The sequence below is a fragment of the Chrysemys picta genome, chromosome 4 (genome assembly GCF_011386835.1).
Source record: "Chrysemys picta bellii isolate R12L10 chromosome 4, ASM1138683v2, whole genome shotgun sequence".
Lineage (NCBI taxonomy): Eukaryota > Metazoa > Chordata > Testudines > Emydidae > Chrysemys > Chrysemys picta.
This window is the reverse complement of record NC_088794.1, coordinates 33074464-33099720: the sequence shown is the minus strand read 5'-3', so window position 1 is coordinate 33099720 and position 25257 is coordinate 33074464. Positions and strand designations below refer to the sequence as shown.

General features: G+C 43.6%; 1 protein-coding gene across 7 annotated transcripts in view; it reads right to left on the bottom strand.

Annotated features, from left to right (window-relative positions):
- Positions 1–25257, bottom strand: part of LRP5 (LDL receptor related protein 5) — a 266220-nt gene that overhangs the window by 10673 nt on the left and 230290 nt on the right. For all 7 annotated transcript variants that reach the window (XR_006177230.2, XR_010600468.1, XM_024109654.3 and 4 more), the window contains 5 exons: positions 24734–24924; positions 13450–13659; positions 9418–9543; positions 2814–3050; positions 2027–2137 (listed from right to left, as the gene is read on the bottom strand). Coding sequence is in view for 5 of the 7 variants with exons in the window: in XM_024109654.3 (XP_023965422.1) it covers positions 2027–2137; positions 2814–3050; positions 9418–9543; positions 13450–13659; positions 24734–24924 (875 nt within the window). In the remaining 2 variants the exon portion in view is untranslated. The remainder of the gene's footprint in view (positions 1–2026; positions 2138–2813; positions 3051–9417; positions 9544–13449; positions 13660–24733; positions 24925–25257) is intronic.

The following is a 25257-nucleotide window of genomic DNA, read 5'->3' as shown; positions in this document are numbered from 1 at the left end:
CAGCTCAGGGAATAACAGGTTAGTGTAACCATTGCTGCAGAGGCAGTAGGTGAGGGAAGTGTACTTTTTTCTTCCCGTGGTGTTTGTGTATTTTTAATTTCTTTGATGCAGCCAAAGTTAACATACGAAAACTCAGCACAAACTTGGGGCCAGATCCTCAGCTTGTGCAAATCAGATTAGTACCACTGAAAACATTGGCGTTATCCCCAATGTACACCAGCGGAGGATCGATCCAGCCTTCAGAATTAGAGTTTGAACCATTCTACCTATCAGATGATAATTTTAAAGGGGCACTGAATTAGATTTGTTTTAAAATGGCCAATTAAAAAAAAAATCCAGTTTCGATAAAGCATACTTTGAACACTAAGTCCTGAATTTGTAAAAGATTTTGTTGTTGTTCCCCCAATGGACATTTTTCATCAAGCAAGAAACGAACTGAGGATCTGATTGCAGGATCAGGGCCTTGTGTATGCATCCTTGCACTTGCCTGGAGACCAACTGTGGCTGTGCAGATTTAATTGCTGGATCAGGGCCTAACTGAATGCAGAAAAGAAAGAAAACTGGCTATACATAAGATGCTGCCAAATGCACAAAAAAACCTTTTTACTATTATTAAGGAGGAGGAATTGGGTGAGGACTGCAGGAAGGTTAAGGAGACTAGAGAAAAAGGGACAATTGGGGAACAGGAGAATATTCATCCTGAAGTCTCCAGGGTATGAGTTTCCAAATGAATTCATCTTCTATTGCTCTTCTCCTCTCCTAGGCCAACCACCTTTCCTGCTCCCACTTTCTTTTCTCCCCTAATGAGGCTTCTCCTACATTCCCAGCCTTCTCCTGTGCCCCTACTCCTATTGTGCTTTTGAAGAGCTCCCTCTCATATGGTTCGAAAGCCTCATGAGCCCAGCTCATCCTTCCAATGCTGCCCCCTGCTCTCACCTGTTCAACAAGTCCCGGTTGCTAATGAAACATGCCTCCCACTGCTGGTTCCAGCATGAGGAAGGGTGGGTCAGGAACCAACCAGAAAGAGATGGGATGTGTAGGATAATGCAAGCTAGGGGAGGAAGGAGCGAGGTACCCCAACCTGGCTCCTTCTCCCAATCACCCCTCCCCCACCTGGCACAACACCCCTTATCAGCTTCCTCTCACACTTGAGAAACTTGCCGATCCCCAACATATTAAATACCTGGCAATTAGCCAGCACCCTAAGACTGACATTCTTAGATGATCTGTAGCATTCGCTATATAAACTCGTGACTGATTTTGTTTGTTCATATGAGATTCCGAGAAGAGCGGTGTTTACGCTTCTATCCCACAGCAGCACTTCATAGCGAGGAGCTGCAACCATTCAATTAAACAGCCCCCTTTGTAGCTGAAAGTGGCTGTCCTTACTCCTCCCCACTATTCAAAAGCTTCATGAGCTGTATGCCCAGGCATGGAAGGTGGGGGTGGGATGGGAAAAGCGGGGGCAGTTTTGGGTAGAACAGAATGGAATTTGCATTATGCCTTCCATGCTTCTCAAAGCATTTGACAAAATAATGGGTCAACAGCAACTAAGGGCAAAATGGAGTAGTCATTAGATGCTCAGCCATAACTCAGATACAGCTTTGGTCATGAGAACTTCTGATTACAATTCAGCCAGGAAATCAAGGTCTTTCCTATGCTCTCTTGTCCTATCTTCACGGTACCTTGCTGGTGCCCTGGTCACAACATAGTCATCTCTTGACATAATTAGACCTTGATCTTGTAATGCAGATGGGGCTAAGTCTTGTTTTAACAGTGTTCCTGAACTGTGCAGCAGCCCTATGAATTGCAAGGCTACCAGTGAGTTGTAATCAGGCCACCAACAGGGCAGGTGTTACAGTATAGACGGGACTGAGTTTAGCAGCAAGCTAGAGCTTGGTCTATCCCCCTAGACTCAGGGCCAGCCATAGAAGTAACAGTCAATATACACACACTTCAAACCGGGGCAGGAATGTAATTCCTGCATGAATGCGGACAGCTTTAATCTCAAGGAAAGACCTCTCACCACACATGAGTTCATCGGAACCATCGATGCAATCTGGAAAGGAGTCACACTGCTGTTTTATGAGGATGCACTGGCCACTGGCACATCGAAACTGATTTGGGAGACAGATTGCTGCAAGGGAAAAAATAACCGTTTAGTTAGCCCACAAAACCTTAACGTAAATCAAATTATAACCTGCTCTGTGAAGTAACTGAACAGCTCACGAAACCCACATGTAACGCATACAGCACTTGCCGCGTACACTAAACTTTATCCACCTGGAAACTGAATATCTGCGTCACTGTCTAGTACTTAGGAGAAAATTGGTCAGCAAAACACACACCGTTTAGACAGTGTGTAATTCTGGCACGTACGAGCAATTACACAGCTGAAGTACACAAGTGTTGATTAACTTGAAAAAAAATTCCCCCCACAAAACAGAATATGCCATTAAGGCAACAGAATGGGGAGGAAATCTATTTCAGCTCCTGACAGTCCAAGGTCTTAGTCAAATTAGCCCTGTGCGTTTGTTTCCTGTGTTTGCTTTGGATTTCAAATAGACTGTATTTATTTTCCCTAAGGCTTACAAGTAGCTGATCAGATAACTTATGCAGTTATGGAAATGTATACTTTGAGGCATAGTAAAGGGGGTGGGGAGAGATGAAGAGGGAGAGAAGGGCTGAATCAACACGTGTTTTAAGCTTTTCATAACGTATTTTTGCGTTTTTGGTTTCAGAGTAAGAAGAAAGGTCTTTACATCATGGATGGCTGTTTGTTAGAGCCAGGCACGCAGGACAATAAATCTTACTATTGCAATCTGCTTCGTCGGATTTATCTTGGCAGTCAATTTCTCCATTACAGCGCAAGCGGGCATCAATACATTGTCCTTTCTCACACTGAAACTGGGCTGCTAAGCATATAGGACAGCTATCTTCATCACTCCGGTCATCACATTCTGGAAATCCATCACATCGCCATGCCATTGGGATACAGTCTATCTCCCCAGTCGCACAGGTAAACTGATCTGGGGAACAAGTTGGAGGTTCTGGAGAAAAGAAAAACCACGCGTACTCATTTTAGTCCTGATAAAAAGATTATATATAAAAAAGTGAAAGAGACTTTTCACAGATGGAAAACTTGTTACATCCATGCTGAAATTCCTCTGTGAAAATGGCAAGTTTTCATCAAGAGATAATTTACAGTTTTGCCCAGGAAATAAATGTTTCCCAATTTGTAACAAAAAACTGTGTATGCTGACAGAAGAGGCATGGTCTAGTTGTCTGAGAACTGGACTGGTGGCAGGGAACTCTGAATAAGTAACCTCGTGTTAGCAACTTCTTTTTCAAAGAGATTTTCACATGGATTTCATATAAATGAATACTCACGAAATATCAGTTTCCACTTGCAAAGCACAAACTGCTAGCTTCACACAACTCTAATCTCTAAATTACATTATCCTAGGATATTTCTGATCATGGTTTAGTATAATCTTTATAACAAAACTGGCATTTTGGGTGAACCAGTCACTAGTTTACCTAAACCAAATGTAACCCATGCTTACTCAGTATGTCTCTCTGTCCTTGTCTAGTGGCTGGTCTGTGTATAGATGTTTATGAGTCTGCTACAACGGTTTAAGCTAAGGAATCTGGTGTTTCTTTGGCTTGGGCACTAGAGGCTCATGCTCTCTCATCCAGAGGTCCTGGGAGCAATCTCCACCACTGCTGCCTCATCCAGCAGCATCGCATTAAACATCAGTGACTGGGTTAAGAACCAGCTGCCAGCTGTCAGCTGTCAAAGGCACTTAAACATATATTACAACAGAACAGCAAAGCCACTCCCTTTTGAATAATAATAATTAGCTTTCATATAGTACTTTTCAACTTTAGATCTCAAATGCTTTACAAAGGAGGTTAATATCATTATCCCCATTTTACAGATGGGGAAACTGAGGCATAGAGAGGTGATGTGACTTGCTCAAGGTCACCCAACAGGTCAGTGGCAGAGCTGGAGATTGAAAAGATGGTTACCTTTCGTAACTGTTGTTCTTTGAGACGTGTTGCTCATGTCCATTCCATTGTAGGGGTGTGTGCTCGCCACATGCACCAGTGCAGGAAGCTTTTCCTTCAATAGTATCCATAGAGGACCGGCTCTGGAGCCCTCTGGAATGGCGCACGTATGCCACAGAATAAGGGGTGCCACCGGCTCCCCCCTCCCTCAGTTCCTTCTTGCCAGAACTCTGACAGAGGGGCAGGAGGGCGGGTCATGGGATGGACATGAGCAACACAGCTCGAAGAGCAACAGTTACAAAAGGTAACCGTCTTTTCTTCTTTGACTGCTTGCTCATGTCCATTCCACTGTAGATGACTCCCAAGCAGTACCACCAGAGGAGGGTAAGGAGTTCATGGATGTGTCAATTGCATCACAGCTCTGCCAAAGCCACTGTCATCTCTGGCCTGCTGAGTGATGGTGTAATGCGTCGTGAATGTGTGTACCGAAGACCATGTTGCGGCCCTGCAAATGTTCTGGATAGGGACATGCACCAGCAAGGCATCTGAAGACGCCTGTGCCCTCGTCGAGTGAGCCTTCACTACTGGTGGAGGCACAGTCTGCGTCAACTCGTAACAAGTTCGGATGCAGATGGTGATCCAATGCAAAATCCTTTGAAAGGACACCGGAAGGCGCTTCATCCTGTCAGCTATCGCAATAAAGAGCTGGGTGGATCTGCGGAAGGGTTTGGTGTGCTTCAGGTAGAAAGCCTGAGCGCGCCTGACATATAGAGTGTGCAGCCACCTCTTTTCATTGGTCATGTGAGGCTTTGGACAGAACACCAGGAGGAAAATATCCTGGTCGACATGGAAGTTTGATACCACCTTTGGCAGAAAGAACAGATGGGGCCGCAGCTGGACCTTGTCCATGTAGAATACCGTGTATGGGGGCTCTGAAGTGAGGGCTTTAATCTTGGAGACCCGTCTCGCTGAGGTAATAGCTACAAGGAATGCAACCTTCCACAACAAGCGGGAAAGGGAACAAGAAGCCATAGGCTCAAAGGGTGAGCCTGGAGAGGACCAGGTTGAAGTCCCATTGGGGAACCGGGTCCCAGATTGGCGGAAAGAGTCTTTCAAGGCCTTTCAGGAACCCGATCAACATCTCATGCGAGAATACCGATCTACCCTGGATGAGATGATGGAAGGCCAATATGGCTGCCAGGTGCACCTTGACTGAAGAGAAGGCAAGGCCCTGGTGCTTTAAATGAAGCAGGTAATCCAGGATAGACTGCAGAGATGACTGAGTCTGGGAGATATTCTGCTCTGATGCCCAGCAGGAGAAACACTTCCACTTTGCCACGTAAGTTGCTGTGGTTGGGGGCTTTCTGCTCTCCAAGAGAACCTGCTGTACATGACTAAAGCAGGCTTGTTCCTCTGGATTCAGCAATGCAGCATCCAAGCTGTGAGGTGGAGAGAGGCGAGGTTCGGGTGCAGGAGCCAACTGTGCTCCTGAGAGAGAAGGTCTGGGCAGCTGGGAAGTGGCCATGGGGCTGCTATGGCCAGGTCCATGAGCATGCCGAACCAATGCTGGCGAGACCATGCTGGGCAATCATAATGACTCATGCCTTGTCTCTCTTGATTTCTGAGAGGACTTTGCTGATGAGCAAGGGCGGGAAGGCATACATCAGGTCTCCTGACCACAACAGGAGAAAGGCATTGGAAAGTGAGCCTCTGCCAAGGCTTTGGAGAGAGCAGAACTGATGACACTTTCTGTTCTGTCTGGTGGTGAACAGGTCCACTCGGGGAGTTCCCCACTTCTGGAATAGCATTCTGATGACCTCCAACTGAAGGGACCACTTGTGGTGAGAGAAAAAGGACCTGCTGAGGTGATTCGCCAGCATGTTCTGGACGCCGGGGAGGTGCGGGGCTTCCAGGTGGACAACATGCTGAATGCAGAAGTCCCACAGATGGAGGGCCTCCTGGCACAGAGCCAACGAATGAGCTCCCCTCCGGCCTGTTGACATAGAACATGGAGGCCATATTGTCCGTCAACATCTGCACCACCCGACCGGACAGTTGGGGAAGGAAGACACCGCAAGTCAGACGGATGGCTCTGAGGTCCCTGATGTTTATATGTAACGCGAGCTCCTCCCGTGACTATAAACCAAGTCTGTAGTGTACTGAGATGCACTCCCCAACCGAGGTCGGATACATCTGAAATCAGGGAGACCATGGGTCACAGGCTCGCGAACGGCATACCTTCCAACACCAGAATCGTGTTGGACCACGACTGCAGGGAGAGAAGTACCCGCAGCATGATCATGATGACCGTATCTAGGTGATGTCTGGCTGGGGAGTAGACACCCAAGGCAAGGAGACATTGCAGCACCGTCACTGGCAGTAAGAAGGAACTGAGGGAGGGGGGAGCCGGCGGCGCCCCTTATACTGGTGCACATGCGCACCACTCCAAAAGGCACCAGAGGCAGTCCCCTACGTATACCACTGAGGGAAAAACACCTACAATGGAATGGACATGACCAAGCACTCGAAGAACCACCTAGATTTCCTGAGTCCCAGTCCAGGACCTAGCCACTAGATACCACTACCTCCCTAGAATATGTAAATCAGCTGTGTTAAAGAACTACAACGGCTTATCACATTACACATTTGTTATAGTGAATATATAAGGCATCGTCTTATGTTAAGTGGTAGTGTCTGAAAAATCAATGAAATGTTAGAATTCTCATACTGATCTTCCAGGAGGAAGATGTAGCCTTCCTTGGAGGGAGGGATAGCTCAGTTGTTTAAGCATTGGCCTGCTAAACCCAGGGTTGTGAGTTCAATCCTTGAGGGGGCCATTTAGAAATCTGGGGCAAAAATCTGTCTGGGGATTGGTCCTGCTTTGAGCAGGGGGTTGGATAAGATGACCTCCTGAGGTCCCTTCCAACCCTGATATTCTATGATTCTAACAGCAACAATATATTCACATAATGGCTCCATGGTGACAATGTTACTGTACTTGTTGTGTAACAAATGCTGCATAATACAGAAGGGCCCAGCATGGCCATCTTGCAATACAGAATTCTCTTTTAACAGCCAGCATCAGAAAATCTCCCTCTTGGTGACAATGGGAGAAGTAATAATCAATAGGTGTTTTTCTTAAAGCCCCATCTCCCAGAGTCATGCGACTACATGAGAAATCTGATCGTTCATTTAAAATAAAGTTTCTAGCCCTCTTGGTTGTGGAGAAAAGCTTGAAAAAGTGTCCCAAGTGTATCCCAGCTGCTCAAAACCCAAAAGGCAAATAACAAGAACCCAACATTTATTATTTTTAATCTCATGATTTTTTAAGCTAATTTTGATTTTTGAGGTCTGAGTCATGATTTTTGATTGCTTGGAGTTGGCAATACTGAGTAACTCAACTGTAACCAATGAATTAACAGCTCTGAATAAACTAATATGTCACCTACACCAAATAACTGGGAAAACTCAGGAATTAAAACTAATCTGGATTTCCTATTCAGACACAAAATTTCCAGGCAATGCAGAAAATGAGAATGACCGGCTCTTCCCTGGAAGCTGAATTCAGCCATTGAGCTGCATTTAATATTGTACCCCGTTACATTGAGCAGATACAAATTTGGGCCTAAAACTGGTCAAAGCATCTGTGGGCAGACACTCTGCAACCCCTTTTTATCAGGCTACTGAAAGATACTGGCTCAGGGTTGCTAATGCTGCAGACAGGATGTGTCAGAAAGTATTAGCAGGCTCTGGATAAGATAAAAATGAATGAAGACCAAAAGGGAGGCCCTAAATTTGTTAGATTTATAGCAGAAGATAATGAATCAGTGGGAGGTAAGAAATGTCTCGCTGGCAATGTCTTGCAGGAGCAACAGATTGAGAAATATGAGTAGACTGATTTATTTATTTTTTGGCTTCCAGAAGTAACCACTACTGCTCTGAAACCACATAGTGTGTTGTGGTCATGGGAAAGAAAACAGTTTATAATGGAAATGACTTCCCCTGGGGAGGTCAGAGTTCAGCCAGCACATGAAATCTAGAGAGAAATGAATATGTTTTTTAAAAAATCTGGAGTGCAGCGATAAAGCTAAAATACTGAAGATATGAGGCCTCCCAGAAGAAGTGAGTTTGTTTTTTTAATTCCCCCAGCAAGTGCAGTGCTACAAATAGTGAAAACTCCTGGGATTGTGAAAGAGGCAGGAAAGCATAAAGTGAGGGATTAAGAGAGCTACTATAATGAACCGGGTCACTACCCATCTTGGGATCGCCAGAATTGTCTTGATTTTATTAGCAACAGAGTGCATCAAAGTCATGCTCTGACACTAATTTCTGGGTTTGCGAAATGTCGCATATGGTCTTATGACATGTCAGCACTGTCCTGTGGCACACTATGTCATCACAGCCTAATGCAACATGCTCACACTCTACCAAGCAGGTTTACAGCACAACAATCAAATCAGTCACATCAGACAAACTTCAGTAAGTATCAATACAAGTGCTAAATCTTCCGAGGCCCAGAGGGGCATTTTGCTGGCAATGAAGACAGAGACATAGATTCAAAGACCAAAACACCAGACCTTATGGAGTAAGGGCCAAGTTTTGACTATGGATTCACCAGATAAGTCCAGGGGAACTGTTTGTGTGCATCCAAGCACTGAATCTGGGCTCACGTTTCCTACAGAACTGTGTAGATAGCTTTAGTCAGAGCCTACATACATTCAGGAAAGTGCAGGTGAAATGACTAGGTTAAAGTTTATCACAGAGGAACTTGTGACCACACATTGGGAGGAGAGGGGGCAAACATGCATGTGAATAGAGGGGATGAAAGGAAGCACCACTAATGTAAATTAGCAGGAAGGCGAGTACATGAGCCTTTGTGTTCTCCGTTTCCCCATTTCCCCCCTCTCTTCTATTGGTTCTCGGTACTAGGAAAATAAAGCAAAGCAGATCTGAGTTCTCATACTTTGCTCTTCCTTATGAATGCACTTCCTGTTGACACAGATGGAAATTCTGGACATGGATGGAGACTGAAACATGGAAGAAGAGATCCACCATGCAGAGCTAAGACCGGTCTTAACAGAATACCTGTGCAAAAGTTACAAATACATACAGTTTGAGAGGGAGTTTCAGAAGCACTCAGCATTGGCTTAACTGCTCCTCCATTGAAGTCAATGGGAGTTTTACCATTCACTTTAATGAGAGCAGAGTTGACTTCTGAAAATCCCAACCTTTAAAAACAAAGATAGTTAAAAATAAATTCTCATTTGACTATCTGTTAACACTTAATAGCACCTTAAAAATATGACACCATCAAGCCCAAATCTGACTATGCGGCTTCCAGGAGCTCTGAGAGTCTTTATGGATGTGTACCCTATATAAAAAGCCCTATTAAGTTAATTCACTTACCTCCACATGTTAAGAGGTTCTGTAAAAGTACAAGATGATCTGGGCATGAGCATCTTGGGGTTCCATCTCCTTTTGCAATGCAGATGTGTGAACAGCCACCATTGTCACGGGAACATGGATGTGCAGCTGTATAAACAACACATGGAATGGAATACTGTACACTGTCAATAAATAAGGATGTTCAGGTAGTGCAAAGCTGGTTTCTGTAAGAACTACCAACTTTCACTAGACATGAACACAGTAAATGCATGACTTCCCAGGTCACTGCTCAAAAGCTGATTTATAGTCTCTCTAGGAAAATTGCTCCTGAACACCAAGATATATGGACTTCTCAGAAATCCTTTAAATATTTAGAAACTCAGATGCAAAGAAACTAGTTGAAGCTTCTTGTAAAAGACTATACTTAAAGAACGAGTAGACTTCATCTGTATTTCATCTGCGAACTGGACATCAAGAAGAGACGTGATACTTTTGTTTAAACCGAACAAAAGGCCTCTTCAGTACACTTAATCTCGAAGGACCCCAAAATTATTTACAAAACTGAAGTACACATATGTGTACACACAGAAAAATACGTATGTGGGCCAAGATTTAAAAAAAAAAAAAAAAAAAAAAAAAAAAAAAAAGTAGGTACAGTTGGACTTCTAAACCCACATTTAGGCACTTGGGTAAGTAGCCTGATTCTCAAAAGTGCTAAACACCCAGTAGCTCCTCAAATGGGCAACCTAAATAGACAAGACAGACAAAGAGAAGCAGACAGATGGCAGAGCTGGGAATAGAACCCAGGTCTCTTGAGTCCTAGGCCTGGTCTACACTGGGGGGGGGGGGAGGGGGGGGGGGGAAATCGACCTAAGATACGCAACTTCAGCTACAAGAATAGCGTAGCTGAAGTCGACGTATCTTAGTTCGACTTACCTCGTGTTCTCACGGCGCGGGGTTGATTGCCGCGACTTCCCCATCGACTCCGCTTCCGCCTCTTGCCAAGCTGGAGTTCAGCAGTTGACGAGAGAGCGATCGGGGATCGATTTATCGCGTCTACACTACACGCGATAAATCAATCCCCAATAGATCAATTGCTACCCGGGTAGTGTAGACGTACCCCAAGTCTAATGCCCAATCCACTGGATTACATCACTTCCTGTATGTGCTTACACTTAAGCACATGCTGAAGTGTCTTGTTGAAGCAGAGCCCATATTTGTTATGTCACAGAATGATGCATTCTTGGATCCAGTACTAGTAGGTTCTAAGATTTTTACAAAGGTGGGGGGAGTCCATATAAATATAGGTAATTATTTCTGTGCCAAACGTACACTCCATCTGCTCAGACTCGTTAATCAGGCATTTAGCACAGAAATCTGCCTTCACTTTTAACAAACATATAATTTTTATATATAGTCTTAAGATGCCACTGCATGCAGCATGGACTGTTGGAAGAGCAAAAGAAAAAAATTTTTTTTTTTTTTTTAAATTGTTCTGTTGCAACAGAGATTCACCTTTAAAGGACAAGTTTCAGATTTCAGCCCTGAAGGGCGATTCTTTTCAAGTGTGACTCAAAGTAGAAAGCAAGATCCTTGCCATAAACAAAATAAAGCACCCCCTCAATCTTTTTTTTTTTAAACCATTCATGATTTAGCATATGAAAATCATTTCCCAATTCTCTGAATAGTGCTTAAAATAAAAAAATAAAATCCTTTTGTTGCAGTAAAGTAATGGTACCTTTGAAAGACTGGGAGTGGGGAAAGGAGGTGCTAGAGAAAAGGCTAGGAATGGTGAATATTACATATTGTGAAAGAAAAGGGGTTAATCTTTTGCAAAATTCTAGAACAAATGCACTAAAATGGCTCCAATTCCCTTTTTTTTTAAATGATTCCTACACTCTTATTTTCAAAATTTTAGGGTTTCAGTGCTTATAAAACAAGGATTAGCAAGAGTGCAAGCAAACATCACACAGATTTCCCCCTACACAGTTCTGCCAATGCAGCCACCTCCTGCTATTCTAGTTAATGGCTTTTTCAAACGGTAGGGGTAATGGGTAGATGGAAAAAAAGATTTGAAAATATCAGGACATTTCTTTCCATGTGTCTTTCAATCTCCAGAGAAGTTATCAATCATAGTTTATTAGATGAGTAGATAAAAGAAACAGACATGATATCCTAAAATTAAACAAACAGACGCACAACCACCCCCTACTTCAGGTCTCCTTCCCTAGCTCCTTTTGTATTGGGCATATTTTTCCTTTCCCCACCACTCCTTTACTCTCCCTTATTCTGCCATTCTGTCTCTTTCATTCTCTGCATCTTTCCACAGTCTTTTCTTTCTCTCTCTTTTTTAATTCTCTTCCTCTTTGTGGGAGGTTTTCTCGGATCCTTCCCCTCCTCGATCCCCCAGTTAACATCTTCCTCTCTCCTCAATGGCCCTGCACCATCCTTCTTTCAGATGTGGAGAGTTTGACAGAGACCTCCTGTATCTCATCAGCACTTCTCTGTCAGTCAGCCAGAGGGGACCCATTACTACCATCCCTAGGGGCTGAGTGTCTCTACAGTTCTAACATCTGCTAGTTCCTGGAGAAAGAGACCAAATGTGGAACCAGATTATGGTATGTTTCCACTAACCCCTTGGTGCAGCTCCTTGCTCTGCTTGGTCAAGTCTTAGCCTCCTTATTAGTACTTACATAATGACATAAACATGCATGGTGTGTTACAATAACAAAGACAGAATCCCTGCGCTGAAAAGCTTGCAATCTAAATGAAGACAACAAAAAACAAGCAAGCCCAGAAAAACACCCCCTGGAGGGAGATGAAAAGGGAAGGACAAGGCTACAATTAGGTGATCACTTGGAAGGCCAACGCACACATCCTAAAATTAATGAAGGGTGCATCTCCCCCATATTTTTTTCTCTTTCCTCTTCTTTCTGGATCTCTCCCTTCTCCCAGATTATATCTGACCTCTAGTACCGCTCTCTAGGAGAAGCAAAGTAAAACAGACAGTCCTAGCCAGTTTTCACTGTTCCTTTTGTTGCAACCGTGTTTCATGCTGGCATGCCTGCTACTCCAGTATGTTTGTCCACCCTTGTTTCTAAGGTAGGGTAAGCAGGGCAAGCAATACATAGCTTCTCCTCCCTTACGTCTCTCCCCCCAGGATTACCAGGATCAGTGGAGATGTACTTCAGTAAACTATTTTAAAAGGAGCCCCCCTTCCACTCTTTGCAGTTCAACAAAAGCCCCCCTCGCTCCTTGATGCCTCACTCGTTTAGTATATGTAAACCACAGCTATTTTTCTTATAGCTATTCCCCTAATCCTATGTGGAATAACTCCCTTATGGTGCACAGTAAAACATGTTTGATCACAAGTTTGCAATGGTGAAAGGCTAGTGTAATTAACCTCTCTGAATCAAACAGCCTACATCTAGTTTTTCTTTGCGTTTATTTTCTAAGCAGCTTCGGAAGCAAATTTTGTATTATGCCTGTGCATGCTGAATAGATTGCTAACTACTACAACATCAGATAGCCATCTTTCTGTGCAGAGATTATTCATGACAGGAAAAGAGGTTTGCATTACCTTCTCTTCTGGGAGGTCCATCCTGCAAGGTGCTGAGCCCACTGGACTGGCCGCAATCCAGCTAAGAACTTATTTGAAGTCAATGGGGCTGGTCAGATGCTTAAGTGCTTAGCTGGGTTGAGGTGAGAGTGTTCAGCACCCCTCACATTCAAGCCCTAAGCCTGTATTTTGTGTACAAATTGTCATTTATTTACAGCAGAAATCTGTCTTATAAGTCTGTAGAACGCCTGGTGTATTTTTGAGTGCTACATAAATAGTCAATTTATATGTACCATTTTTCATGAGCAAAAACCTCCCTGGTTTCAAACAGTGCTTACTAAAAAACCCGGGTACATTCTGTTTAAGATGAACACAAAAACTAACAACAAGTCAGAAACCGAAGAATCAAAAATTCACATGCTGGGATACACACTGGATTCTAGAGAAACCAGGACCAGAGCAATCAAGAATACATGGCACTGAAATAAACTTACAAAATTCATCCATATCAACTTCTTCCACTGCATGAATGCCTGTCAAGTGAGCAATTCGGCCTTGGATTCTAGTCCTCTTGTATCCACTGGTTTTCTCAACTCTCTCAATCATCTGCTGCTGACGGTCAATCCAGTACAAGTGATTCCCCAACACAGTCAGTCCCATTGGCTGCAGGATGTTGGAGTCCTCCAGTGTCACACGGTTAGCTCCTGAAACAATCAAAAGCTAAAGCAAATATAGGTTTTGCAAAGACAAACTTTTGTCTCACCTTTTCTTTTCTCTTTTATAATAAAGTGCACTTGTTTCCAAAACACGCTTTATCCTTCAAACAATCTTATTATCATGAATGAATTTTGAATAATTTTTTTTTGATCCAGTGCAACTGGAAATGTTTCCACAGGCTAAATTAAAAAAAAAAAAAATTCACTTTCAAGCACTGACAGGCAAGCTCTACTCTCAGACATGTATATATTGAGCTACCAATGGGAACCATCTGTGGGCAGTAGAGGTTAGAATTTTCCCCTACAAGCTAAGGTCTCATAGAAGTTATTTCTTGAGAGAGGTATTCAATTGTTTTAAAATAGTACTTATTGAGTTTTCCAGTAAAAATCTACGTAGAACATTACATGCTTACGCTATTCTTTAACAACAGAAGCTGATAATTCATTGGCATCACAGTGACTGGTGCTATTTAAAAATCCTAGGTACATTTAATATTATATACATAAACACTCATACATAATACACACAGGTACATACATACACACACACACACACCATTAAAATAACTCAGTGTTAAGCACATTAAGGTTGCAAAGTTAAGCATTCAAAAGTTAGAAAATGCCAAATTTGAGGTTGCCCGTGTAATCTTTATTCACCCTGCTGGTGCATATACACTATGATACAGTCTTTAAATAAATGATCACAGTCTTTTTTCTACAGGATCCCTGCCTCATTCTGGGCACAGAGAATGAATCAGGGCTGCGGAGAGAATGAAGCTATTTGTAAGATCCCTGCTTCATTTCCTCTAGAAGCTGGAAGCTCTGTAGGGCACAGCGCAGGGGCCTGCAAATGGCTTTGTTGTTTTTTTCCCCAGTAGTGATTTCCTACAACATTCAGCAGCTCTTCCTATTTCCTGCTTTCTGCCCTGTACACCAGTTGTCAGCAGCAGATACCCCACTCACCCATCAACTTCCCAACTGGGCAAAAGCCAGCTCAGTTGCTGAGATGCAGGGCTTCAAAGCTCCTGCTGCAGAGGGCAGCCTCAGGAACAGAGGAAGGGAGGTACTGAGGGGGAAATGAGGCAGATGGTTTATTCAGGCCACAGTCAGTGCCTTGAAAATGGAGATGAAGAGAAAGTGCTTGATGGAGGAAGGCGGCAAAGCAACAGGCAGTGACAAGATAAGTCTGATCAATGATGGGGCATGAGAGTATAGATGAGCTTGGAAGTGGGGAGAGGCTGAATGGAGAGAGAAGCAGGCTCTAAGACAGGAAGGAGAAAGATGAGGGGACAGTGTGGAAAGAATGGACAAGACAAAGATGGTGAGGGGGAACACACTCATAATACAAAACCAGTGTCAGTATTTCAACAACGATCTCAGACGTCTTACTTCCACAGGAAAGAGATTCTAGGCTCACTTTCCAAGCGCCTGACCCTCATAAAGTAGTAAGAAACGGTGCTGAATTTAAAACTAACATTTCCAGGCATCTAAGGCAGAGCTGTTGTCACCTCTAGAGCATTTTACGGTGTTTGAAAATGGTTACTAAGAAGAACTGAGTTAACTGACTCTACAGACCAGGGCATACCCCGTTAACCATCATGTCAGCTAACCATGACTGAGCCCTCAACGCAGCAGGATTTAATTGTGGTTCGTTGACGTCATGCTGACCATGATTTGTCCTGGTCTGCACTGACAAGTCTGCTGTGGTCAGTGCATGCGAACGCTGTAGCATTTTGTATTGCAGCCCAGTCTACATTTAGACTGTAAGCTCCAAGGGGCAGAGAGAGTCTCTCCCTCTACATTTGTAGAATGCCTTGCATGAAACTGTCCGAGGCTTGGTTTGGGCCTCTACCTACTACGAGAATACAAGTTATTATTTACTACCACTACTACTAATAATAAATGAATGCAGTATACACCTGCAAAGGGAGAGGTAAAGGCACAAATACTGTTGTATGCTAAACAATGTCCATATGGATGCATCTGAAAACTGGCCACATTCTACTTCCTACCTCCATATACCATTTCCTTCATACTTCCTTTCACCTGCCCAATCATCCTAACTTTAGTGTCTGGAAGAAATGGATAAAAATCAAAGTGGTGTTTCACCTCTAAAAAACAACAACAACAACAACAATAAAATCAAATAATCTGTCCTATCATTCAAAACACTCTGAGCTAACATTTAAAATTAGTTAAAAGAAAAATACATTTGTGACTGCTTTTAACCTTTACTGTTGGCAGTCTGATAGTGTTTATTGTACCATTTTTGTGAAAGGTGCTTAAAAAAGTTGTAACTTTTTTTGTATTTTTTTTCCATAATGACAGTCCCTGAATCATTCTCTTACGTCAGAGAAACCACTTGCAGGCAGTTCCTGCCTATGTGCACCAGATGTGTTCCACAAGAAATGACAAGTGTAATGGACAATGTGAGTCAGCGGTATCTCTGCTCTAAGATTGAATTATGGAATAATGATAATTGTGACTAACTTGCTCTTTTCCTCTCTGGCATTTAAACTTTTTTTTTTAATGCCCACAAAATAAGATTACAGACTTTGGATACACAGTAAAAAACATTAATCATCACTAGATTCAAATAATTTGCTGAATAAATTACTTAAGAGCTCAGCCATGCATGCAAATATAACATTTCTTTCAATTACAGCTGCTATTAAATTTGTTCAGAAGATTACAGCACACAAAGACTATTACTATACTGCTAAAAGGAGCACTGACTGATACACGCAGATTATTTTAAATTAAAGGGAAATTATATGGAGGTCAGGAATTTCCAGCTCCTTCTGATTAATTCTCTCACACATTTAGGCAATACTAACTCTCTCCAGTGGGAAATAACTAGTGCTAGTAAGGTTTATGGAAGAAATGCATTCAATCTTTGTCCAGTGTTGACTGCTTCCCTTTGTACTGGGCCACTGAAAATGGGGTGGGGGGAAGGGGACCGCCTGTAATGCTGTAGTACCAGGAGTACATATCACAGTGTTGAGCAGAGAATTGAGAGCATACAGTAAAACCGATTCCAAAACCATGATCCATGGACCAACAGCTGGTGGTCCACAGAGAGCTTAGGGCCTCAATGCAAATAGTAGCCTCTCCATTGATTTCACTGGGGATTGGCTCAGGCTCTGAAGGCTGATCCTTACTTCTGAGGCTTTCCCCCCAAAACATGCAGATTTGAGTGATTTAGAAATGCAAAAGAACAACAAAAAATGGATGGGAAGAAGGTGCTGGACCTGCAGTCTGGGGGGACTAAGCGCTGGGACCTTGATCCTGCAAAACGTGGAACACCCTTAACTCACATTGGAGTCAATGGGACTGGAGTTCTCAGTGCCTCTCAGAAATGCTTGGCACCTTGCAGAACTGGGCCCTGGGTGCTGAGTCAGCACAGTGAGGTTCAGTTATGCTCAGACACCACGGTATTGGCCTACATTATAAACACCCAGATAGACCGATTTCTCAACAGAAGCAGTAATAAATTGAAGGAACCTTTTTATTCCACTAACAATTTTATATTTAAAAACATTAAACATTGGCCAAATTCATTTAAAATTAAAAATAAAGTTGATGTTTCCTGTCCTGAAATGGTTCAAGTTTCACATCATCAACAGCGTCTCCCCCTTTCACAAACAAGTAAGAGGCTGCCTCTCTCCCAGTGACTTACTGCAGCGGTGCCTGAGCTGAAGTCCCAGTGGGGATGCTGGCAGGGTGTTCTTTGCTAGGAGCTGTATAGCCTTTTGGAACTGTTTCCTGTACCCAGGTCTGAGACAGCCTGAGTTTGGTAGCTTGCAGAAGCACTGGAAAACTAAATGTTTTCACTTCCTTGGTAGGACAGAACTGTGTTGGGGATTGTGTGTGGAGGATGACTAATGAGTCTATACATGGTATTCCTTTGACCCCCATCCCTGTGGTATCTGAGGACCTCACAATCTTAACGTATTGATGCTCACAAATATGTCTGTGAGATAGGGAAGTACTATTGTCCTCATTTTATAGATGGAGAACTGAGGCATAGAGAGACTAAGGGGCATGCCCAAGATTACAAAGGAAGTCCATGGCCAAGCAGGGAAATGAAGCTGGGTTTCCCAAGTCCCAGGCTACTGCCCCAACCATAGGACAATACTTACTCCATGTGTGTTACTGTTATATTGTCGCTGGGTTATTTGATCATGGGTCATTTACAGCTCTAGATAGTCATCAGCGATTTTTTAAAAGAGCACCTCAGGGTGCTGAGAGCTCTGGATGGGCACCTCTGTATTGTAGTTTAGAAAATAAAAGAATGAATAAATAAAAATAGTTTCTCAGTAGTGTTCTCCTTCTGGTTAAGTAATAAAAATGATAATGAAAACATGTTACAAGTAAAAGTAGTATCTAATTTCCTTAGTAATTAAACACTTTGATTTCCAGTATGAAATAAATGTGTAATCTTTTTAAGGTGGAAATTAGAATTCAAATTAAAAAAAAAAAACCTTATGAAAAGCTTGAAGGACAAATAATTCCTCTATTTACATTTTCATCGAATACGAAGTATTTGTTCTGACCTCAAATAAAATTTTTCAAACTCTTTCAGCTATTTAAAAATAAAATAAAATAAACAGGTTATATCACCTGGCGGCAGACTGAAGTTGTTTGCGAAGTCTTATGAGATTCCAAAAAGCATCAATAACTCAAAGCTGGTGAGGGAAGGCAGGGCACGGGGGTAAACCCTTGGTTATGAAAACGAAAGTCCTACAGACAAGACCATGTAACACCTTCCCTGAAAGTTAAACACTGGACAGCTTAGTTGCTGTTCTGCCACTTTCAACACCGTGCTGTAAAATATCTGGATTTGGTGAAAGTTTAAAAAATGGGTCATCTCCTTAATTCTGCGAGAGGGAAAGGATACCTAGCACTTCCTAATCAGAATAAAATATACAACACAACCTTTTGATCTGATTTTTCATGATCACCTCAGTTTACAATTAAAATCCTTTTGTGTATGTGTTTTTGTTTTAACGTGTTTTGCCCAATGCACAATTTATTTCTTACGGTCTCATTCAAGCCAAGGTCCTTTTGGCTGTTGATTCTCTTAACGGCTTGCAAAATGAGAATACAAAGCATTTTTAAACACAAAAATGTGCTGTTAAACTTTTCAAAAATCAACAGCTCAATGGATCAAATTACAGTGAGCTCAGCTGGATCAAACATACCCATATCTCTCTGGCTACGAGAGGCATATCCTCTGGTTAATCAACATTACAGATTTTCTTTTATCCCCTTTCATCTTCTCTATAGCATCTTATTTTCTAGCTGTTTCTCCTTAACGTTCATCAAATAAATATATGTTGTAAGCACTGATTCAGGACTAAGCAGAGGAAGTTTAGTTTTTCTTGTAACACGATCCACCTAATTTAAGGTGCTACATCTGTAGTGTTTGGATGAAGTTCTTTAGGGGAACACAGACCAGCTACAATGGAAGCCACAGTGTGCTATCCCCTGCCAAAACTATGACTACTGCATGCTGGTCATCATTCACCTAGTACCACCTGAGTCCTAAGTCACTTCTTATAAACGTACCACTTAGCAAACAAAACAAAAAAAAAAGAAAAAAAATTAACAGATCGCTTTCCTGAGGAACCAACAATGCATTATAATTAGGGCTTCTGTTTTTAAGGGTTTATTAATTTCATTTTTGGTTTTTTGTTGTTTTTTTTAAAGCAATTTTTGAGTTCCATCTAGATGTCAAAAAATTGGGGGCTTTGAGGGCTCTCTCTTTGCATATGCACATAGTACTGGTTCAAAGAACATTACATTAAAGCACATGAGGGAACCCTGACTGGGCACCAGCAGGGTTTATATGGACAATTAATTCTCAGCATGTTGGTGCACTTTAGAAACCCCCTCCCCATAGTTTAGATGGAGCAATAATGCAGACAAGCCCTGAGATACAAACCAGGGAGGTCAAGTATCAGAGGGGTAGCCGTGTTAGTCTGAATCTGTAAAAAGCAACAGAGGGTCCTGTGGCACCTTTGAGACTAACAGAAGTACTGGGAGCATAAGCTTTCGTGGGTAAGAACCTCACTTCTTCAGATGCAAGTAATGGAAATCTCCAGAGGCAGGTATATATCAGTGTGGAGATAACGAGGTTAGTTCAATCAGGGAGGGTGAGGTGTTCTGCTAGCAGGTGAGGTGTGAACACCAAGGGAGGAGAAACTGTTTCTGTAGTTGGATAGCCATTCACAGTCTTTGTTTAATCCTGATCTGATGGTGTCAAATTTGCAAATGAACTGGAGCTCAGCAGTTTCTCTTTGGAGTCTGGTCCTGAAGTTTTTTTTGCTGTAAGATGGCTACCTTTACATCTGCTATTGTGTGGCCAGGGAGGTTGAAGTGTTCACCTACAGGTTTTTGTATATTGCCATTCCTGATATCTGACTTGTGTCCATTTATCCTCTTGTGTAGTGACTGTCCAGTTTGGCCAATGTACATAGCAGAGGGGCATTGTTGGCATATGATGGCATATATAACATTGGTGGACGTGCAGGTGAATGAGCCGGTGATGTTGTAGCTGATCTGGTTAGGTCCAGTGATGGTGTTGCTGGTGTAGATATGTGGGCAGAGTTGGCATCGAGGTTTGTTGCATGGGTTGGTTCCTGAGTTAAGAGTTGTTATGGTGCGGTGCGTGGTTGCTGGTGAGAATATGCTTAAGGTTGGCAGGTTGTCTGTGGGCGAGGACTGGCCTGCCTCCCAAGGTCTGTGAAAGTGAGGGATCATTGTCCAGGATGGGTTGTAGATCACTGATGATGCGTTGGAGAGGTTTAAGCTGAGGACTGTAGGTGATGGCCAGTGGAGTTCTGTTGGTTTCTCTTCTGGGCCTGTCTTGTAGCAGGAGGCTTCTGGGTACACGTCTGGCTCTGTTGATTTGTTTCTTTATTTCCTTGTGTGGGTATCGTAGTTTTGAGAATGCTTGGTGAAGATCTTGTAGGTGTTGGTCTCTGTCTGAGGGGTTGGAGCAGATGCGATTGTACCTCAGTGCTTGGCTGTAGACGATGGATCGTGTGGTGTGACCGGGGTGGAAGCTGGAGGCATGAAGGTAGGCATAGCGGTCGGTGGGTTTTCGGTATAGGGTGGTGTTAATGTGGCCATCGCTTATTTGTACGGTGGTGTCCAGGAAGTGGACCTCCCGTGTAGACTGGTCCAGGCTGAGGTTGATGGTGGGGTGGAAGCTGTTGAAAGCATGGTGGAATTCTTCCAGGGCCTCCTTCCCATGGGTCCAGATGATGAAGATGTCATCAATATAGCGTAGGTAGAGAAGGGGCATGAGTGGATGGGAGCTGAGGAAGCGTTGTTCCAGGTCAGCCATAAAAATGTTGGCATATTGTGGGGCCATGCGGGTGCCCATAGCGGTGCCACTGGTCTGGAGGTATATATTGTCACCAAATTTGAAATAATTGTGCGTGAGGATAAAGTCACAGAGCTCAGCAATAAGTTGTGCTGAGTCATCATCAGGGATACTGTTCCTGACAGCTTGTATTCCATCTGTATGTGGGATGTTTGTGTAGAGAGCCTCTACATCCATGGTGGCTAGGATGGTGTTTTCTGGGAGGTCACCAATGCATTGTAGTTTCCTCAGGAAATCTGTGGTGTCACGGAGATAGCTGGGAGTGCTGGTGGCGTAGGGTCTGAGTAGGGAGTCCACATATCCAGACAGTCCTTCAGTGAGAGTGCCAATGCCCGAGATGATGGGGCGTCCAGGATTTCCAGGTTTGTGGATCTTAGGTAGTAGATAGAATAACCCCGGTCGGGGCTCTAAGGGTATGTTGATTTGTTCCTGTGTTAGTGTAGGGAGTGTCCTGAGTAGATGGTGCAGTGAATGGCTATCCAACTACAGAAACAGTTTCTCCTCCCTTGGTGTTCACACCTCAACTGCTAGCAGAGCACCTCACCCTCCCTGATTGAACTAACCTCGTTATCTCCACACTGATATATACCTGCCTCTGGAGATTTCCATTACTTGCATCTGAAGAAGTGAGGTTCTTACCCACGAAAGCTTATGCTCCCAGTACTTCTGTTAGTCTCAAAGGTGCCACAGGACCCTCTGTTGCTAAACCAGGGAGGAGTGATCACTTACATAAACAAACTGCATTGGGAAAGAGGTGAAGTCAACACAAATTGATTAACCATTTACAATGTTTTTCCAGTGTTTATTGGATAAACGCCCTTTTTTTTTAAATTGGGAGTGTTTTATCGGTGTTTATCAGTTAAAACTGAAAATCGGAAGCCCAAATTATAATTTATGATTTGTATTGCAGTAGCACCTCCTGGCCCCAACGTGATAGGTGCTGACCGTACACAGAGACAGTCCCTGCCTTAAAGAGCTTACAATCCAAAAAGAAAACCTATCTGTCAACTAACTTCAACTCAACACTGCAAACATTCTAAGTCTGGGTATTTTTGGTGAATATTTTATATACGGTATATAAAAATAACAAGGCCCAATTCTTTTGCATAGAGGGGATTTTACAGGTATTAGTCTTGAAGCAGAAACCGAAGTCATGGCTAGGTTTCTTGAATGCTACAAATATAAGCAAGTGCTAATTGACTGGGTCTCCTTTCCCTCTTTAATGGGTGTAGCTGGATTTAGCTTTCTCTTTAGAGGCAATACCAACACAGATTTGTTCACTGCCGTCCTCCCAGGTGCATTCCCCTACAGCCCTATCTCCAACTGATTTTTCTCATGCTTCTTTGGTGCATCTCTGACACTGCCTTCTCCCTCTTCCCCGCCCCACTTTATTACGGTAGGGCCGAAGACCAGCCAAGAGTGGGACCCAATTTTGCTAGGCCCTGTACAAAGAGCAATAGTCAGTCCCTACTTTGATCCCAATGCTTGTGTGTTCTGCCACACGACCCTCTCTCCTTTCACTACTGGCCTACTCCCTCCCTCTCCGTGCATTCTCATCCCAGAGCAGCACTACTCTTTCCACGGGCTAACTAAATGCTCTCCTGACTTCTGGTCTCGCTTCCAGTTCTGACACTTTCTGTGTCTCACCTTTCCAACCCTTCCCTTCCAATCCTGGTGTGATCTATTGCCCAGCCATTCCCACATTTCTATTACTGTCCTCCTACTGTGCACTGTGTACTCTACTCTCTGAACCCTGACTTGGATTCCGCCTCCTATTTATGACTTTGCCTCTAGCTCCTTAGTCCCAAACTCATTGCTCCCCTGACTCCGTCTCCATATGCTGCTTCCTCTAATCCACAGAGGATCAGAAGTGACTGACACTGAACTGGAAGGTAGCAAACATGAATACTTGTTGTACTGGTTCTGCTACTGACTCGCCGAGGGACCTTGACCAAGTAGCCTAACTTCTCTATTCCTCAATGTCCCCAGCTGTACAATGAGAGCCCATAATGCTTATACAGCTTTGTAAAGCACTGAGATCTACAGATAAAGCCATGTCTAAAAGCCAAGTAGTAGGAGTATAATTAAAAGATGTGAAGTAGCATTGCTATAGCGCGAAATGTGATGACTTCATATGACTCCCACTGCTATGCTAAATCGGTATTCCAGACAAGCTATATTGTCACTCAGTTCAGAAGGATTAAAGTTTTTAGTGTGTGGGAAGGGTGCATGTGTGCGTGAATTAAATGACTCTCTTGGTCTTGGCAATGCCCCTTTAAGTTATTGCTACTCCAGTCACCTGCCATTGTCTGCACTGCCACTGATCAGCCTTTGGCGTTTAAAAGTCAGTTGTAACTACAGTAACTCCTCACTTAAAGTCGTCCCGTTTAACGTTGTTTCGTTGTTACCTTGCTGATCAATTAGGGAATATGCTCATTTAAAGTTGTGCAATGCTCCCTTATAACATTGTTTGGCAGCCGCTTGCTTTGTCCACTGTTTGCAGGAAGAGCAGCCCATTGGAGCTAGCTGGTGGGGGCTTGGAACCAGGGTGGACAGGCAGCCCCCATATCAGCTCCCCCCTCCCCTAAGTTCCCTGTGCAGCAGTCGCCCAGCGGGCTACCAATTGCCGGCAGTTCAGCTGTCCCGCCCCCCACTGCCATGTGCTGCTCCTGCCCTCTGCCTTGGAGCTGCTCCCCGAGCCTCCTGCTTGCTGTATGGGGGGAGGGTGCGCAGAAGAAGGGGGCTAATGTCAGGGTGTCCCTCTCCCCCCTGCTCCTGCACCCCGCTTACCCCCATCTCCAAAGAGCAGGGGGGACACACGACAGGGCTCAGGACAGAGGGAGCTTCCTGGCAGCAGCTGCTAATTAAGATCTCAGCTTGCTAATTAACTTAACAAGGCAGTGTACTTAAGAGTGCAGTCAGCATACTTAAAGGGGAAATGCGCATCTCTCTCTCTCTCTCTCTTTCTCTCTCTCTCACACACACACACACACACACACACACACACACACACACACACACACACACAGTGTGTGTCTCTGTCTGCCATGCTGTCACCCCTCCCTCCATTCCTGCTGCCTTGTAGAGCGTGAGGCTACATTAACAACAATGAGTTAACCCTTGAGAGCTCAGCCAATTGCTAGTTCATTATTTAGCAGTGAGGCATTCCCTGGGAAATATCCCACCATCTGACTTCACCACCTCAACCAAGCTTCACAATCATCATTGCTGTGTACAGTATTAAATTATTTAAAACTTAGAGCGAGAGCGAGAGTATATAGTCTTTTGTCTGGCAAAAAAAAAAACATTTCCCTGGAACCTAACCCCCCCTCATTTACATTAATTCTTATGGGGAAACTGGATTCGCTTAATATCGTTTTGCTTAAAGTCGCATTTTTCAGGACCATAACTACAACGTTAAGTGAGGAGTTACTGTACAGTAATTGAAAAAACCAGAACACACAGGTATGGTGCTAATGTCCTTTAAGAGGTTTATAGGCTCTGTCGATGTATGTGCTGCAAAGGAGAGAGCCCGTTACTGATAATTTCTGCAGCAACCTGCAGAAAATAGGCATTGCTAGAGTTAGAAGATGCCCTTCGGGTCTGTGTCAGAGAAGGACTATACACACTATAAATACCCAATGTTCAGCGTGCTTAGCTACCGCGTACCTGACAAATCACAGCTTTCAATGCGTTTGAGATCTGCGTCCACCCAGAAGAGTTTCCCAAGCTTGTTGTCAATTACCAGCGCCACAGGTCGGATCAGCCCGGTACTAAAGAGCACTTCTCGTTCCGTGCCGTCCAGGGCTGCGCGCTCTATCTTCGGGGCTCGCTCTTGCATGTTGGTGAAGTACATGTACCTGATAAAAAATATAGACACCAGCCTCTTAAACCAAGACTTTTGGGGGCAGGGGTTTAATTATAGTTGTATCATAGTTTCTTTTAAACCTAATGAGTGCTATTGAGCCCCTCTTCCCCAGGCTCAGTTCTCAGCAACGCTCACAAAAAATCCTGCCTTCTCTATAAGACTCCTCTCCTTTCACTGCATGAAAAAAATCCCAATAAGATTAACAAGATTGATGCTCCCAGAGGAAGAGAAACACTGCTTAGAATGGTACTTCTCTGAGCAGTTCATTTCACAGGTCAGGAATCACTACTGAATTCAGGTCTCCTGGTAGTCACCATATTCACTG